At 43.5% G+C, this 16,216-nt stretch overlaps 1 protein-coding gene across 1 annotated transcript; it reads left to right on the top strand.

Annotated features, from left to right (window-relative positions):
* Positions 1-370: 370 nt before the first annotated feature.
* LOC308619973 (lysine-specific demethylase 4D-like) lies at positions 371-1,936 on the top strand (the record flags this gene model as incomplete). Its single annotated transcript, XM_081239303.1, has 1 exon — positions 371-1,936. One exon carries the CDS (start codon positions 371-373, stop codon positions 1,934-1,936), a length of 1,566 nt encoding a protein of 521 aa, XP_081095429.1.
* Between the last annotated feature and the right edge of the window lie 14,280 nt (positions 1,937-16,216).

Raw genomic sequence — 16,216 nt, 5'->3', positions numbered from 1 at the left:
ATTAGTTTTCAACCTGTCTCTATTGAATTTTTTTTAGGTTTTGTTTTCAATACTGCCCTGAAGACAGTACATTTGGGATACCCACCCAGGACTGGGTGATTCACTAGACCTCAAGAGGCCAGAGCCAAGTGTCAACCGAGGACATCACAGACTTGCAGGCTCAGCCAGCATCAGTCCTGAGCAAGGCTTCTGCCCAGCGTGGAGTCCCCTGAAGAATCAGCAAGCCTAAGAAATATTACCAACTCATTGCATTAAAGTCTACTGGGGGTTCCTGCTGATATACTCCAACCCATTTTTGAAAAAGTAGTGTTTTCCAGCATCCTCACCTATCCAGAACATAAATAAAAACTTGGGAGTTTCTTGCTTACTAATGAAAGCTATGAAGTCTAAGTCCAGCTGGGCCAAGAACCCAAGTTGTAGCATAATGGTATTTCATCCAACCAAAGAAGAGTTTAATGATTTCGAGAAATACATTGCTTATATGGAATCCCAAGGTGCACACCGAGCAGGCGTAGCTAAGATAATTCCACCCAAGGACTGGAAAGCCAGAGAGACCTATGATGATATCGATGACATCTTAATAGCTTCTCCCCTCCAGCAGGTGACTTCTGGGAAGGCAGGTGTGTTTACTCAGCACCACAAACAGAAGAAAGCCATGACCGTGAGCGAGTATCGCCGCTTAACAAACAGTGAAAAACACCAGACTCCATTCTACTCTGATTTTCAGGATCTGGAGCGGAGATATTGGAAAACACGCCCTTATGATTCACCAGTATATGGTGCGGACGTCAGTGGCTCCTTATTCGATCAAAACACGAAGCAGTGGAACCTTGGCCACCTGGGAACCATTCAGGACCTGCTGGAACAGGAGTGCGGAGTGGTCATCGAAGGCGTCAACACCCCCTACCTGTACTTCGGCATGTGGAAGACCGCCTTCGCCTGGCACACGGAGGACATGGACCTTTACAGCATCAACTACCTGCACTTTGGGGAGCCCAAGACCTGGTACGCGGTGCCTCCGGAGCACGGCCGGCGCCTGGAACGCCTAGCCAGGGAGCTTTTCCCGGGCAGCTCGCGGGGCTGTGAGGCCTTCCTGCGGCACAAGGTGGCTCTCATCTCGCCCGCGGTCCTCAAGGACAACGGCATCCCCTTCGGTCGGGTCACTCAGGAGTCTGGAGAGTTCATAGTGACGTTTCCCTATGGCTACCACTCTGGCTTCAACCATGGCTTTAACTGCGCAGAAGCCATCAATTTCGCCACCCCGCGCTGGATCAATTATGGCAAAGTGGCCTCACAGTGCAGCTGCGGGGAGGCCCGGGTCGCCTTCTCCATGGACCCCTTCGTGCGCATCCTGCAACCGGAGCGCTACGAGCTGTGGAAACGTGGGCAGGACCGGACTGTGCTGGACCACATGCAGCCCACGGAGCCCAGCAGCCAGGGCCTGAACGCCTGGAGGGAGGTCCGCGCGGCCTGGGGAGCCACTCTGGGCCCGAGGCACCACCAGCCCCGCCGCGCTCTGTGCCCCCGTGGGCCTGTAGCCGCAGACGGTGGGACCCGCCACCGAGTCCCTGTGCATGCTGTGTCCCGGCGCCCCTCGCCGGCCCGTGGCTCTTGCTCGGCAGCCCAGTTCGAGGCTGCGGCCACCTGCACCACCGGGGAGCCCGGACCGACCCAGCCGCCAACCCCAGGTCCATCCGCCCCGGGTCGCCACCCAGCTGGAAGATGTGGCCCTCGTCGTCGTCCTTGGGAACAGGGGACTCAGGAGCCAACTGCTCCCCCCAGGGCGAAGAGGAGGCTTTCCTTAGACATAGCTCAGGACCCAGAGGCTCAGCCCCTGCCTGTGTATGCACCCTCACCAGACAACGCTGACGCGCTCAGCCCTGGGCTCCAGCATCCCGCCAAGGCTTCTGGGTGTGGTTGTGGCCCTGTCCCCTAAGCCCAGGGGATGCCTTTCTACCCCATCCTGTGGGCCAGCTCTGGATGCTGCTGAACTTCTAAAGCATCCTGGGCTTTGATTAGCCTCCAGTCTCTCTCCTTTTCCTCTTCCCCCTTCCCTTCCCACTTTTCTTGCCAAACTAGGCCCTTTTGACCAATTAGGTCAGTAGAGACTCAGATAATAATTGATCATCTTTCTGAGTCTTTGATGTATTGAAAATGTGTTCTCTGCCAGTAAGGTAAACAGAATGTTAAAATTTGACTTTATTAAATATATTAAAGGTAACCAGAATGTTAAAATCTGACTTTATTTTTTGTGTTGTTCATTCAGTCAACTGAGAGGTGGTCGTTTTTCCTGCACTTTTCTTAATAATTATATCAAAACATTTCAAGCAAAATTTATTTTTCTGAGCTTGTTGCCTTGTGTGACATTGGTGAGTGAGTTTGGGGTTGATTGTTGGGTTCCAGCTGGCTGGCTGGGTTGGGGGATTTGGTTTGCAGCCCTATCTAAAGGATGACATGGTGGAAATCACCTGGCACTTGGCAGCTCCAAGTTGCTAGGAGTGATGAGCAAACATAGGGCAAAAAGTGCCAGCATGTGAAAATCTCCTCTCCAAGTCTCCACTGCCTTCTCAATGCTGTATGTATATTTCACATGGTTAAGTCATTGATACATCCCAATAAACAAATCCACAAATAAATGAACACGACAATTTCAAGTGGGCATATGTTCTGTGAAGAGATTAAAGGGGATGGGGTGATAGTGCAGAATGGGCAGTGTGGTTCCGGTGGTCAGGGAATATTTCATAGAGCAGGAGACCTTTCTGAGTCCCAAATGACAAGAAGGAAGGTCCAGAGCTGATTTCCATTTGGATGAAACAACAAGTGTAACAGCCCTAACACAGAGCTTGGTGTTTTTGTGTGGATAGAGAGGAAGCTCATTTGTATCTGGAGCTAGAGAAGGGAGAGGCAGGATCTTGTAACTCATGTGAAATATCTGAGTTTTTTTCAACTTGAAATGAGAAGGCATTGGAAGTTTAAAACAGCACTTGACATATAATTTGCATATTTACCTAATCACCTTAATTGTTCTGTGGACCCCTTGGGGGCAGGAGAAGTAGTTAGAACATCTAAGTAATACAGGTGAGAATCCATGGTTACTGACTTAGGCCATAGTGTTGAGAATGCACAGAAGTGGCCAAACTCAGAATAAATTTTGGAAATTGAAAATGATAGTTTGGATGCAGAAGGAAACATTTCAGAGAATCAAACCACATCTCTCTTCCCTCCAGCTCTCCCCTACAGAATTTCAGTAAGATTCTGGAATTTGAAGCACCATGTAAAACTACAGGCAGGAGTAATGAAAAAGTAAGTCTTCTTTGAAATTCTGATTGAGGAGTAGCAAAAGTGCATGTGTCCTCCCTATCACCATGCAGCTAGGCAACTCTGTGGTAGTATATTCTGTGGAAAACTGAAGCTGAGAGACTGAACTCAGAATCCTCAGTGGAGGGAGATGCTTGGCTGAAAAGATGATTAAGCCCTGTATTGAGATGGTGGAACCACATGATGGAAGCAGACTGGAATTACTGGGAAGGCAGCAGCCCTGGAGAGCAACTGGACCATAGTAGATCTCATATGAGCAAGGAGTAAACTTTCATGTGATAAGTAACTGAGATCTTGAGGGCTTTTGGTCCTTTAATTTAGGTCAGTTGTGGATATGGTAGTGCAGAGAAATAAGGGAACTATGAAAAGTCTCTATGAAGACAGTAACCTGGCTCATATTGCTATTTTAAATTTTAGAAACTGAAATTTTCCTTGTTATATTTCAGGGATATCACAATCTCTTCCCGGCAGATACAGGCTCCAAATAGCCTAGGATAACAAAATTAGGGGTTTTGAAGGAAAAGAAACAAAAATAAATTTCAGAAAATCTTTCTTCCACTATATTCCTTATGTTTACACTCACTTTTATACTTGAAACAATATTTCCTTTGCCCAATATAGAGAAGCAATGTTAAAAATACAGTTTAGTTTTACCAGTACACTGGTTCCTAAATTAGTCTTCTTGACCTAAGTAGGCCTTTCTCAAAAGAAGATATACAAATGGCCAACAGGCACATGAAAAGATGCTCCACATCGCTAATTATTAGAGAAATGCAAATCAAAACCACACAGGGGTATCACCTCACACCTGTCAGAATGGCCATCATCAAAATGCCTACAAATAATAAATGCTGGAGAGGGTGTGGATGAAGGGGAACCCTCTTACACTTTCGGTGGGAATGCAAATTGGTTCAGCCACTATGGAAAACTGTATGGAGGCTGCTTAAAAAAAAACTAAAAATAGAGCTACCATATGATCCAACAATCCCATTCCTAGGCGTATATCCAGAGAAGACGAAAACTCTAATTCGAAAAGATACATGCACCCCAGTGTTCATAGCAGCCCTATTTACAATAGCCAAGACATGGAAACAAACCAAGTGCCCCTCAACAGATGATTGGTTTAAGAAGAAGTGGTATATACATACCATGGAATATTACTCAGCCAGAAAAAGATGAAATATTGCCACTTGCAGAAGCATAGATGGACCTAGAGAATATCATACTAAGTGAAGACAGAAAAAGACAAATATATCACTTATATGTGTAATCTCAAAAACAATACAAGTGACTCTATATACAAAACAGAAACAGACACACAGACATAGAAAACAAACTTGAGGTTAGCTAAGGGGAAAGGGAGCAGGGGAGGGATAAATTGGGGGTATGGTATTAACAGATACACACTACTGTACAGAAAATAGATAAGCAACAAGGATTTGCAAAAGAAAACAAAACAAACAAAAACAAAACAAAAAAACACAAGGATTTGCTATACAGCACAGGGAACTGTATTCATTATCTTGTAATAACCTATTATGAAAAATAAGCTGAAAAAATATGTATATAACAATCACTTTTCTGTACACCAGCGACTAACACAATATTGCAAATCAAGTATCCTTCCATTAAAAAAAAAATTAGTCTTCTTGAAAGGATCAGGAGCTGGTGGTGGTAATGAAGGGGGTTCATCAAGAAATTCTATTGAAAATTCTTTTTTATTTCAAATCAACTGGCACACTCAGTTTGGATACTCACAATCTGGACCACTCTTCTCAGGAAAAGATGCCCAAATCCAGCTGTTCTTCCATGTCCAGTAAGTTTTTGCAGTACTTAATCTTGGGAAAGCAAGGGACATTGACAATGACAATTACATAGAGGCAAGGATAGAGCCACCTTTGTTCTCACTGCGACGATCTCTGCTAGGCCTCTCTCCACTTCTGAGAAATAACAACCACAAGTCGAGTGTATATTCATCGAGTTTGTAGACAAAAGGCTACGAAACCGAAAGTAGTATGTCGTGTGCTTTTAACAACTTACCCCCACCATCACCTTTTAGAAAAGTCAATATTAAATGGGGCTTCCCTGATGGTGCGGTGGTTGAGAGTCCGCCTGCCGATGCAGGGGACACGGGTTCATGCCCTGGTCCGGGAAGATCCCATGTGCCGCGGAGCGGCTGGGCCCGTGAGCCACATCCGGAGCCTATACTCCGCAACAGTGAGAGGCCCGCGTACCGCAAAAAAAAAAAAAAAAAAGGATGCTAACCATAGAGGAGCAAGTTCATAGAAGTGAAGAGCAATTTTGCACCTTGACCAGCAGATATATGGGAGAAACTCTGCCTGCTACCATCTGCTGCAGAGCCTGTGAAGACTTGTAGAAAGTGGTGCATATTTTTGTTGTGTTTCCGCAGTTTTTAATTTTTTCCCCTCCTCTCCTGTTATAATCTTTTCTTCTCTCTCCTCTCTCCAATCCAGTCTTTGCAAGAGCTTCAGCACTTTGCTAAAGGAGGTGAAAATTGCAGCCCAGAAGATATATTTGAAAGTTGCCAAGCAGCTCTCAGGAAGACCCCCAGGAATGTCAGAAGCCAGATTGCCCCACCTCCTGAGCCTCATCTCTTAGAGAAGCGGCCTGTTTTCCCTTCCCCGACGAGAAATCCTTCAGAAACTGATGCACTTCCATGTAAAATCTGACGAGTTATAATTACCATTAAGAGATATTCATAATTGCCTGGAGTGGGATGAGGGTCAGAGGGAGGGAATGCACTTCGGGGCTGCCCATTTTACAAAGTCTTAGAAATTCTGAGGAAAGGCTGGGGAGGTGTTGACCCTAGTCAGGGATTTGAGTTGCGAATTTTGGTTTTATTTTTACGACACACCCACTCTATGTTCCTCTCGTGATCTCTTGTGTTTGGTTTAGGTCCTTAGATACATCCCAGTTTCGTTTGCGGACCCCAAAGTCGATCAGCATCAGCATCCTCATTTTTTTCTATGTCATCACTAACTTCAGCACTCTGAGAAAAGGTCCCTGGACGGGCGGGCTGGGCGGACCCTGTTTCCCCCTAACGAAGGGCGCAGAGCCAGGCAGGGTCACCCGAGGCTGGAAGCGCTGGCGACCCCTCTTGCCTCGCATTCCCGCCGGCCCTCGCTCGCTAGCTCTCGGGCTCCCTCTAGCGGGCTCTCATTTTCCGCCCTGGTGAGAGAGGCGCTCCAAGGTACTCTCCCAACTCTTGGTTCCGGAGGCCCTTGCTCCCCTTTTTCGTTTTTAATTTTACCACCACCCCCTCCCCGCGCCAAACTACCCAGCGAATACACCCCTCATCGCCTCTCTCCAGGTCCTCTGAGGGCTTGTGGGCTCTGCTACCGCTCCCCGGGGCAGGAGGAGGTGACGGTGGGTGCGCGCCCTGGTCCCGCGGATTCTGGGCGGAGTTTGAATCCCCGTGAATTGGAGAAGGAGATATTTCTTCAGGGTCCAAGGTCTTCTAGGCTTTTCTTTTAGCCTGGGGGAATGCAGAGCCGCACTCTACGTTGACCTTTTGTGCTTCCGCTAGGAAGTCTTAGCCTTGAGAATAATGGGACCCTCCAGGCCTGGGCAGGCTTCGGGTCAATCTCGCCAAGCCCCTGCTTCTTCTGCAGGCTGTGGTGGTGGTTCAGTGGATTTTGTTGAAAACTGACACATTCTGCTTAAGATCACTCATTTTTCACCCACACACTGCTCCTTTCACAAACACTAAAAGGGGTGCATAGAAAGAATGTAGTTCCCTTTAATCCTGGAGCTGTGGATGAACAAGCAGCCTCTGCTCTGTAAAAGTTTTAACCCCACCCCTGTCCTTTAAGACCTTCAGATGTGAGGAATTACTCCATTCACTTGGGGACTGTCCTGTTGACTGAAAAAAAATATGTACAATGTCAGAGTTGTAAGTTAAGTTTTATTTGGGACAAAATGAGGACAATAGCCCGGACGACAGCATTTCAGAGGGCTCTGAGAAACTGCTCCAAAGAGGTAGGGGTGAAGGTCAGTATATAGGTGATTTTGGTGAAGGGGGGTACATGCAATCAAGCACACATTTTGGCAGAAGGTTGCTGCTGGTTACAAGAAGCTTTTTGCTCATCACGAGGAGTGAATATCTCCGTTAATGATTTTAGTGTTTTCCTAGATATGAGAAGATGCAAGAAACTGGGCTCATAAAATCTCCTGAAAATATCTATCTGAAGGCCTGTTCATCAGCTTTTCCCAGAGCACAGAGTGCCTCATGCCTGATCTCCACCCTGAACTTCTTTCAGGGGGTGTTGAAGGTCAGCAGCTGTAGCAGCTCATGAGTTAATCCTTGTAGAGGTAGATGGCAAGTGCCAATTTGTAGTTGGCAGTCCCAATAAGCAAAGTTCTCCACCATGTTAGCACTAGAGGAACAAGGGAGGCCTCCACCCTCCCTACCATGCCCCCCCCAAAAAAAAACCCCAGAGAAGCAGCTGCCCCAGGTATTCCCCTCACCTCCAGGTTTTTTTCATTGGTACTAATGAGTAGTCAAGATGAAATATTTTGGTACTTTGTTTCCTCCCTCCATCCTTTGAGGGTGGCTGGCTTACTTGAGTCATTTCCTAAGTCCAAAAACTTGCACTTTAATTCATGGATGAGAGACTGGAAATGCCTTATTGTCCCCAGTCCCATACTTGTGTCCTCTATATCATGTAGAAAAATATTAAACCCTAACAAGAGCTATGTCTGTGGTCTACAATTAGGAATTAGAAAACCTGAGCCCATGGGAATTCCCTGGCTGTCCAGTGGTTAGGATTCAGCTCTTTCACTGCCCTGGGCCCGGGGTTCAATCCCTGGTTGGGGAACTAAGATCCTACAAGCTGTGCTGCATGACAAAAAAAAAAAAGAAAGAAAACCTGAGCCCTCAGGGGAGAGAGTATATATATAGTCTATAATAAGTTCTTAGAAAAGCTCATTATTTTTAAGCAAGGACAAAATGACTTGTAGATGGCTCCTTGGGGGGAAAAACCTCAAGGACTAGAGGAGGTGTGGGAAAGAAAGGATCCTAAAGCACTTCAGGAATTGACCTTCAGGAACAGCTAGAGGTGGCCAGGCCCAGGGGCAGAGCTAGATCCAGGGAGCTGGTGTGGTCAAACCCAAGTTCATGTGCTCTGACCCACAGTGAGGCCAAACAAATTGAAGTCTGGAGCAGAGAAAGGGCTGCACACCTTTCTCTGCAGGGCTGAGCAAGGAGAATGGGTGAGTCCTGCCCGAAAGACCTAAACTCCCCCAATGGTTTTGGGGGAATAGCTTTTATAGGCAAAATTTGGGAGTAGGTCTGCAGGGTGTGTGACATTCCTCTGGCTGGTGTTGAAGTAACATTATGGTGCTCCAGGAATCTCAATCATCAGGCCTTCTGGTTCTAACCAGTCTGGGATCCATGTGCTGTGCTCAGCCTGAAGTTACCATCTTCCACCTGGGTGGGGCCTTTAGTTCCCATAGAAGAACTTGGAGATTTGTAGCAGATTGTTATGTATATCCCTTGAGGAGGAACCGTCGCTTCACTATTGTTTCTTGACTGAGTTTCCCTGTTTCTGCATTCCTTCACTCCTCTAATTAGTAACTGTTTGAAACTGCCCTTTGGAACTCAGGGAAGGTGTAGGAAGCTGAAACCTATTTCCTACAAACAATAAATGGGGGGGACAGGGAAGGGATTTCACGCCCAGGGGACCCCACAAGATCTGGCTCAGTTTCAGTGGGACTGGGTGGCTGAGGGTTTCTGGGGCAGTGGAGCAGAGAGGGCCTCTCAGAGGCATGTTCTCCCAAGGTGGGAGCACAAGCCTCCAATCTTTTTTTTTTTTTTAATAAAGGCTGTACTTTTTAAATTAATTAATTAATTTATGGCTGCGTGCAGGCTTTCTCTAGTGGCAGTGAGTGGGGGCTACTCTTCTCTGTGGTGTGTGGGCTTCTTATTGTGGTGGCTTCTCTTGTTGCGGAGCACAGGCTCTAGACCTGAGGGCTTGTGGCACGTGGGCTCAGTAGTTGTGGCACGCGGGCTTCAGTCGTTGTGGCTCTCGGGCTCTAGAGCGCAGGCTCAGTAGTTGTGGTGCACGGGCTTAGCTGCTCCACGGTATGTGGGATCTTCCCAGACCAGGGCTCAAACCCGTGTCCCCTGCATTGGCAGGTGGATTCTTAACCACTGTGCCACCAGAGAAGTCCAAGGCTCCAATCTTTTTTTTTTTTTTTTTTTGCTGTATGCGGGCCTCTCACTGTTGTGGCCTCTCCCGTTGCGGAGCACAGGCTCCGGACGCGCAGGCCCAACGGCCATGGCTCACGGGCCCAACCGCTCCGTGGCACGTGGGATCCTCCCAGACCGGGGCACGAACCCGCGTCCCCTGCATCGGCAGGCGGACTCTCAACCACTGCGCCACCAGGGAAGCCCCAAGGCTCCAATCTTAACATAGCTCTGGCACAAGGGTTCTTCTAGAAACTGTTTCTAAAAGGCCACATCATGAAGAATCATACTAAGGTCTATTATAATTGGAAAAGTACTTTCTTCTCTCTGGACTCCCCCAAAATATGAAGTAAAAAACATGTCCTTTGAAGGTATTTATATGCAATTAGTCTTCCTGAATTTTATAAGGTGAAGATGGGTCAAGATAGCCTTCTTCACTTCATAAGTCTAGAGTACTCGGTTGTTTTCATGAGGTGTTCAATAACATTGTAACAGGGAAGAGCCAATTTTGACTCCATGTTGGATCTGTTTCTTTGACTTTAGCCTTTGCTTTTTGTTGCTTTTGTTATAATAATCATACATAATGGTCTGCCTACCCACCTGTGAATGGCTGCAAGAAAGAAGAAATTAGCACATCCCTTCACTGTTCCAGGAGATGTTTTGCAAGACTGATGGCCGTTTTTACTTTACTTCCTCCCTGCCTCTCCCTCTCTAATCTGCCTTTTTACTTTACTTCCCTCTCTGATTCTGTAAAAGAAACTGGCAACCAAACCCCGATGACATGGGTTTTTTGAGACATTAGTCCGCCGTCTTCTTGGTCTGCCGGCTTTCCGAATAAAGTTGTATTCCTTGCCTCAGCACCTCGTCTCCAGACAAGGTGGCCTGTTGTGCGGCGAGCAGAGTGAGCTTGGACTCGGTAACAATATGAACTCTTAACTTTTTGCCATCTCCTGGTTCTGTTTCTCTTCCCACTTCTTTTCTTGAGACATTCTTTTTCTTTGCTTCTACTGCCTCAGTCTTGCTCCATACATATTTTACACCCAGTACTTTTTTCTCAGTGTGGAGTTTTGTCCTGGAAGAGAGTCTTAGTTAGTTATGTCAGAGTTGTAGGAACTGGATGATACCAGCCACTTCACATCTTAATATGGGTTCCTTGCATATTTCAGTGTGCAAGCCCTCACCATACCCAGGGTCAGCAGCTGTTTGTAAGTTGACCTGCCAACTTTTCAGTGAACCCCTGTTGCTGATTTTGGGGTTCTGAAATTTACCAGGTATCCTGTTCCTTCCTTCTGTTTCCTCCTAAACAGATGCTGATACCCCATGGATCTTAGCGATCCCTGATTTGTCTCTACCTGTTCATATTTTGGGACTTTCAACCAGTTTTGTTGTAGAAAGTGTTCATGAATTTTGATTTTGTATCCTAGTTTTTCTTCTGTTTTACTTAGAGATTTGGAAATATTGTAAAGGTACATTGCACTTCTTTTATATTTCCAGAATTCTCAAGTCTAATTCTTAGAAATGTACTGTATAAATTAATGAAGAGTGCCTCCAGTATGAATCACAGTGTTTTTAGTAGTTTCTATGAGTTGTGTAGGAGAGAACTAGGACAAAGGAATTGTAGAAGTACTTCTCCAAGGCATCATGCCCTCCTTCACTTTGAACTTTTTTTATTACTTTTTATTGGAGTACAGTTGCTTTACAATGTTGTGTTAGTTTCTGAGGCACAGCAAAGTGAATCAGTTATACATATATATATATATATATATATATATATATACCCTCTTTTTTGGATTTCCTTCCCATTTAGGTCACCAGAGAGCACTGAGTAGAGTTCCCTGTGCTATTCAGTAGGTTCTCATTAGATATCTATTTTATACATAGTAGTGTATATATGTCAGTCCCAATCTCCTAATTAATCCCACCCTCCCTTCCCACCTTGGTATCCACACGTTAGTTCTCTATATCTGTGTCTCTATTTTTGCTTTGCAAGTAAGTTCATCTGCACCATTTTTCTAGATTTCACATATGAGCGATATTATATGATATTTGTTTTTCTCCTTATGACTTAATTCACTCTGTATGATAGTCTCTAGGTCCATCCACGTCTCTGCAAATGGCACAGTTTCGTTCCTTTTTATGGCTGAGTAATATTCCATTGTATATATGTAGCATATCTTCCTTTTTGTGTGTGTGTGTGTGTGTTACGTGGGCCTCTCACTGTTGTGGCCTCTCCCGTTGTGGAGCACAGGCTCCAGACGTGCAGGCTTAGCGGCCATGGCTCACGGGCCCAGCCACTCCGTGGCATGTGGGATCCTCCTGGATCGGGGCATGAACCCGTGTCCCCTGCATCGGCAGGCAGACTCTCAACCACTGCACCACCAGGGAAGCCCGTAGCATATCTTCTTTATTCATTCATCTGTTGATGGACACTTAGGTTGCTTCCATGTCCTGGCTATTGTAAATAGTTCTGCAAAGAACATTGGGTTGCATGTATATTTTGAATTATATTTTTCTCCTGGTATTTGCCCAGGAGTGGGATTGCTGGGTCATGGTAGTTCTATTTTTAGTTTTTTTTAAGGAACCTCCATACTGTTCTCCATATTGGCTGTACTAATTTACATTCTCCCCAACAGCGTAGGAGGGCTCCCTTTTCTCCACACCCTTTCCAGCATTTATTGTTTGTAGATATTTTGATGATGGCCATTCTGACCGGTGTGGGGTGATATCTCATTGTAGTTTTGATTTGCATTTCTCTAATAATTAGTGATGTTGAACATCTTTTCATGTGTTTTTTGGCCATCTGTATGTCTTCTTTGGAGAAATGGCTATTTAGATCTTCCACCCATTTTTTGATTGGGTGGTTTGTTTCTTTGTTGTTGAGCTGCATGAGCTGTTTGTATATTTTGGAGATTAATAGCTTGTCAGTTGCTTTGTTTGCAAATATTTTCTCCCATTCTGAGGGTTGCACTTTGAATTTTTGAACATGCTGTTTCCTCTATCTGGACATCCTTCCACTACTCCTTTTCCTACTTAATCCTATTTGTTCAAGGACAAACTATGGAATAATTTCCTTTCAGAAAAATTTTTACTTTTCAAAATATGTGCTGTGCTTCTATCAATTTCCATTGCACCATGGATCTCCTACTATTATCTTGTATGAATATATCTATATAGCAACAGCGTCATTTAAAGATAATTCTGGAATGATGCTTTGGGTCAGAGTTGGAACTACACTCTAGCAAGATTATAGGGCATTGTGACACATATATTGTAGAATAATTTTATTAACTGATTTTATTTTAATGTAATTTAATTTGCTATATGATATATATTAATGGTTTCTGTTGGAATTCAGTAAAGCAGAAATATGGAAGATGGATGAAATAAAGGAATAAAGGAAGCTAAGTGCTATGATCTCAATGTCTGTGTCACCCCAAAATTCATGTATTGCACCCTAATGCCCAATGTCATGGCATTAGGAGGTGAGGTCTTTGAGAAGTGCTTAAGTCATGACAGTGGAGCCCTCATGAATGGGATTAGTGCCTTATAAAAGAGGCTCCAGAGAGATCCTGAGTGCCTTCTGCCAAGAGCAGAGTACAAGAAGTCTGTCTCCTAGAAGAGAGCCATCAGCCAACAATGCTGGCACCCTGGTCTGAGTTTCCAGCTTCCAGAACCGTGAGAAATAGATTTCTGTTGTTTATAATCTATCCAGTCTATGATATTTTGTTATAGCAGCCCCAGTGGAATCAACTTGACATTTTCTATGAATCTATTGTGAGCCAGGCATTGTATACACATTAAATGTAATATTCACTTATATCATATTTAGCTATAATTTTTTATTCTCAGTTCATGAATGTATAGATGAAAAGGAAAAAACAAATAAGCAATGAGTTAATTATTTTAACCAATGTCATCTTATAATAGTAAATTCAGAATTTTAATCTATATTTGTCCAATTCCAGTATTTGTATTTTTTGACCAAATAATGATTTCTCTTACTGATTACACTTACTAGTCAGTCGGCCCTTGTAGAATGTGAATGCTATACATTCAGGAGTTGTAACTTTCCTCTCTGTATCCCATGCAATAAGACATGGCTTAGAAAACAGTAGGTCCTGGATGAATTGGAAAATACATGCTTTAAATTCACAGGCAGAGCCCCACTTGACTCTGTGTATCTCACTGTCTGTCCTCAGTTATAAGCTTTAGTAGCACCTCATGGCATAAATGACTTATGGGATTTGCTGATTTTCAGGTAAAAATAATTATATCTTAAACCTAATTTTGAAAATTTAACATGAAGGAGGAAAACAAGTAACACAACCTGTTAAAGGATTTTCCAAATGAATTCAACATGTTAGTCATGTAGAAGTCATAAAATTGATAAATCTGCAGAAACTTTAGGAGAATGAAAGCCTATATATATATTTTTATATGTATTTTGTTGCAAAATTAGTGGGAATTTTTGTTTGTTTGTTTATTTATTTATTTAAATTTTTGGCCACACCACACAATATGCAGGATCTTAGTTCCCCAACCAGGGATTGAACGCAAGACACCTGCAGTGGAAGCATGGAGTCTTAACCACTGGACCACCAGGGAAGTTCCTAAAAGCCTATATTTACACAGTATGCTGCTGAAATTGCATACACAGGACTCTACAGTCAATAAAAATATTAGCCATTTTTTGAATAACAAATGTTTTGTGCCCTATTTCTCTGCTTGTTTTTTTCAATAAAAAATCAGCTTTAATAAATATTTGCTTTAATAAAGTAAAACTTTAAAATGTTTTCAAGAGCCTTCACTCTATGTATATAACCAATATAAAATATTCAAAGACCTTACGTCTTAAAATAAAAATATTTTCCTACAGCAATAGTGAAAACTGTGGACTTAGGTGATAATAATGGGTCAATGTACGTTCATCAGTTGTAATAAATATATGCTACATACAGAGAGACAATCTATACTAAGCATTAGAACATGAGCATGAGTGTGTGCCAGAACTTCCAGATCAGATGGACAGATCCACAATCTCTGCAAGCCAGATACTATTCTTCAGGAGAATACTTGAGCCAGTGATCCAGGTCCACTTTGTACTGCTTCAGCAGCTCCTCAGCCTGCTTCTTATAATGTTCCTCCTAGCTCTGCAGGATGCACTGTGAACATTTGCCACCCTCCACCCTGTGCTTCCGCAGGGGCATATCTTGATACTCCTTACTCAAGCACAGATACTGATGGGACTTCTGATATCTGTCTATGGGGACTTCTTGGGCTTTCCATGGAATTTCATCTTCTTGGAAAAATAGTTTGGGTTTTTTTTTGGGGGGGTACTTCATTCACATTTCTCTGAAGCATTTTTTGGGCTTTGGTGGGGCTACTTTTGGGGACATCACATTTCTTGGAGCTCTGGACTAAATCAGGGTACTTTATCCTGAATTGAGTCAGTTTCTCCTCAAACTCCTGTTTTTCCTTCTGGAAATCTTGAAGATATTTCCCCTTCATCCACCCTGGGAGCTCCTTGTATTTCTCAGAGAGAACCTTGGTCAGCTTCTGGTTGCTCAGCTTGGGGTGTTCTTGGGAGTACTGGGGCTGCTTCTCCTTGAAAAGTATCATCCTCCACTCCAGCCTGCCTTTTGTCAAACCTCACCAGAGCCTGTCTTAAATAGAATTAAGACCAAAAACTGGCTACTCGCTTATGAGGCTCAAGATAAGTAAAAAGACTTGGGGAAGAAGAGTAAAAATATAAAATGAAAAGAGAAATGGCTAAAAGGGAAAAGACTTTTGCTCTCCAATAGCTTGAGTGTGCCCACCTTCTAAGTGCAGTGTCCATGACTGATGGTGTGTGTTGGAAATAGAATGAGACAAACCAAGGAGCTACTCCACACATGCATCCCACTGTGGTCTTTTTATGAGTGAGACCTGAACTTGTAGTAAATGACTGATATATAAATTCTTCTGGACCTTGTACAGGAGATTGAATGTTTTCTAATGAACTGTGCTGCTTTTCCCTTCAGATGTCAAGGATCAAATGAGAGTTACAGAACATTTATGATTTTATTTGGTTAACTATTCCTCATCTTTAAGCCTCAGTCACTTTTACTATTGTACAATAAGGTATTCCAATTAACTTTTAGGTTCCAATGCTGAATATAAAACTACATGAAATCTAGAACTTTTTCTCTAGATATCACAATTTGTGTACACAAAGATCATAAAATAACTATAAATTTGTAAATGTCAAAACAATAACAGATTAAATCTATAGTTCAGAGTAAAGTGAAAGTAATTACATAATTTTTTTTAACTAGGCATATAAATCTGCTTAGGAAAATCTTAAGCCTGCTGACAGTTAAACTAAATTCTACTTTTTTTTAATTTTTAAAGGAAAGAAGTAAAAAGATCATCTACTTACAAGTGTGTGCTCACCTGTTAAATTCCTATAATTTGTCTCATCAATGCTTGTAGGAAAATCCACACAGTCTGATCAGGGGTTCTGGGTTCTCTGGGCTCTCTGTACAAATTACATGTTAATAAATTATTAAAATCATTGTGGAATACAAAAGTCTTAAAGTATTCAAAATATTTTTCAAAAAAGAACAAAGTTGGAAGGCTTACATTACCTGAATTTGAAATGTATAATAAAGCGACTGTAATGAAGACAGTATAGTATTAGTATAAAGTGAG

The sequence above is a fragment of the Mesoplodon bidens genome (assembly GCF_964165515.1).
Source record: "Mesoplodon bidens genome assembly, chromosome: 7".
NCBI lineage: Eukaryota > Metazoa > Chordata > Mammalia > Artiodactyla > Ziphiidae > Mesoplodon > Mesoplodon bidens.
The sequence above is the reverse complement of the archived record's forward strand: the minus strand, read 5'-3'. Positions and strand labels throughout refer to the sequence as shown.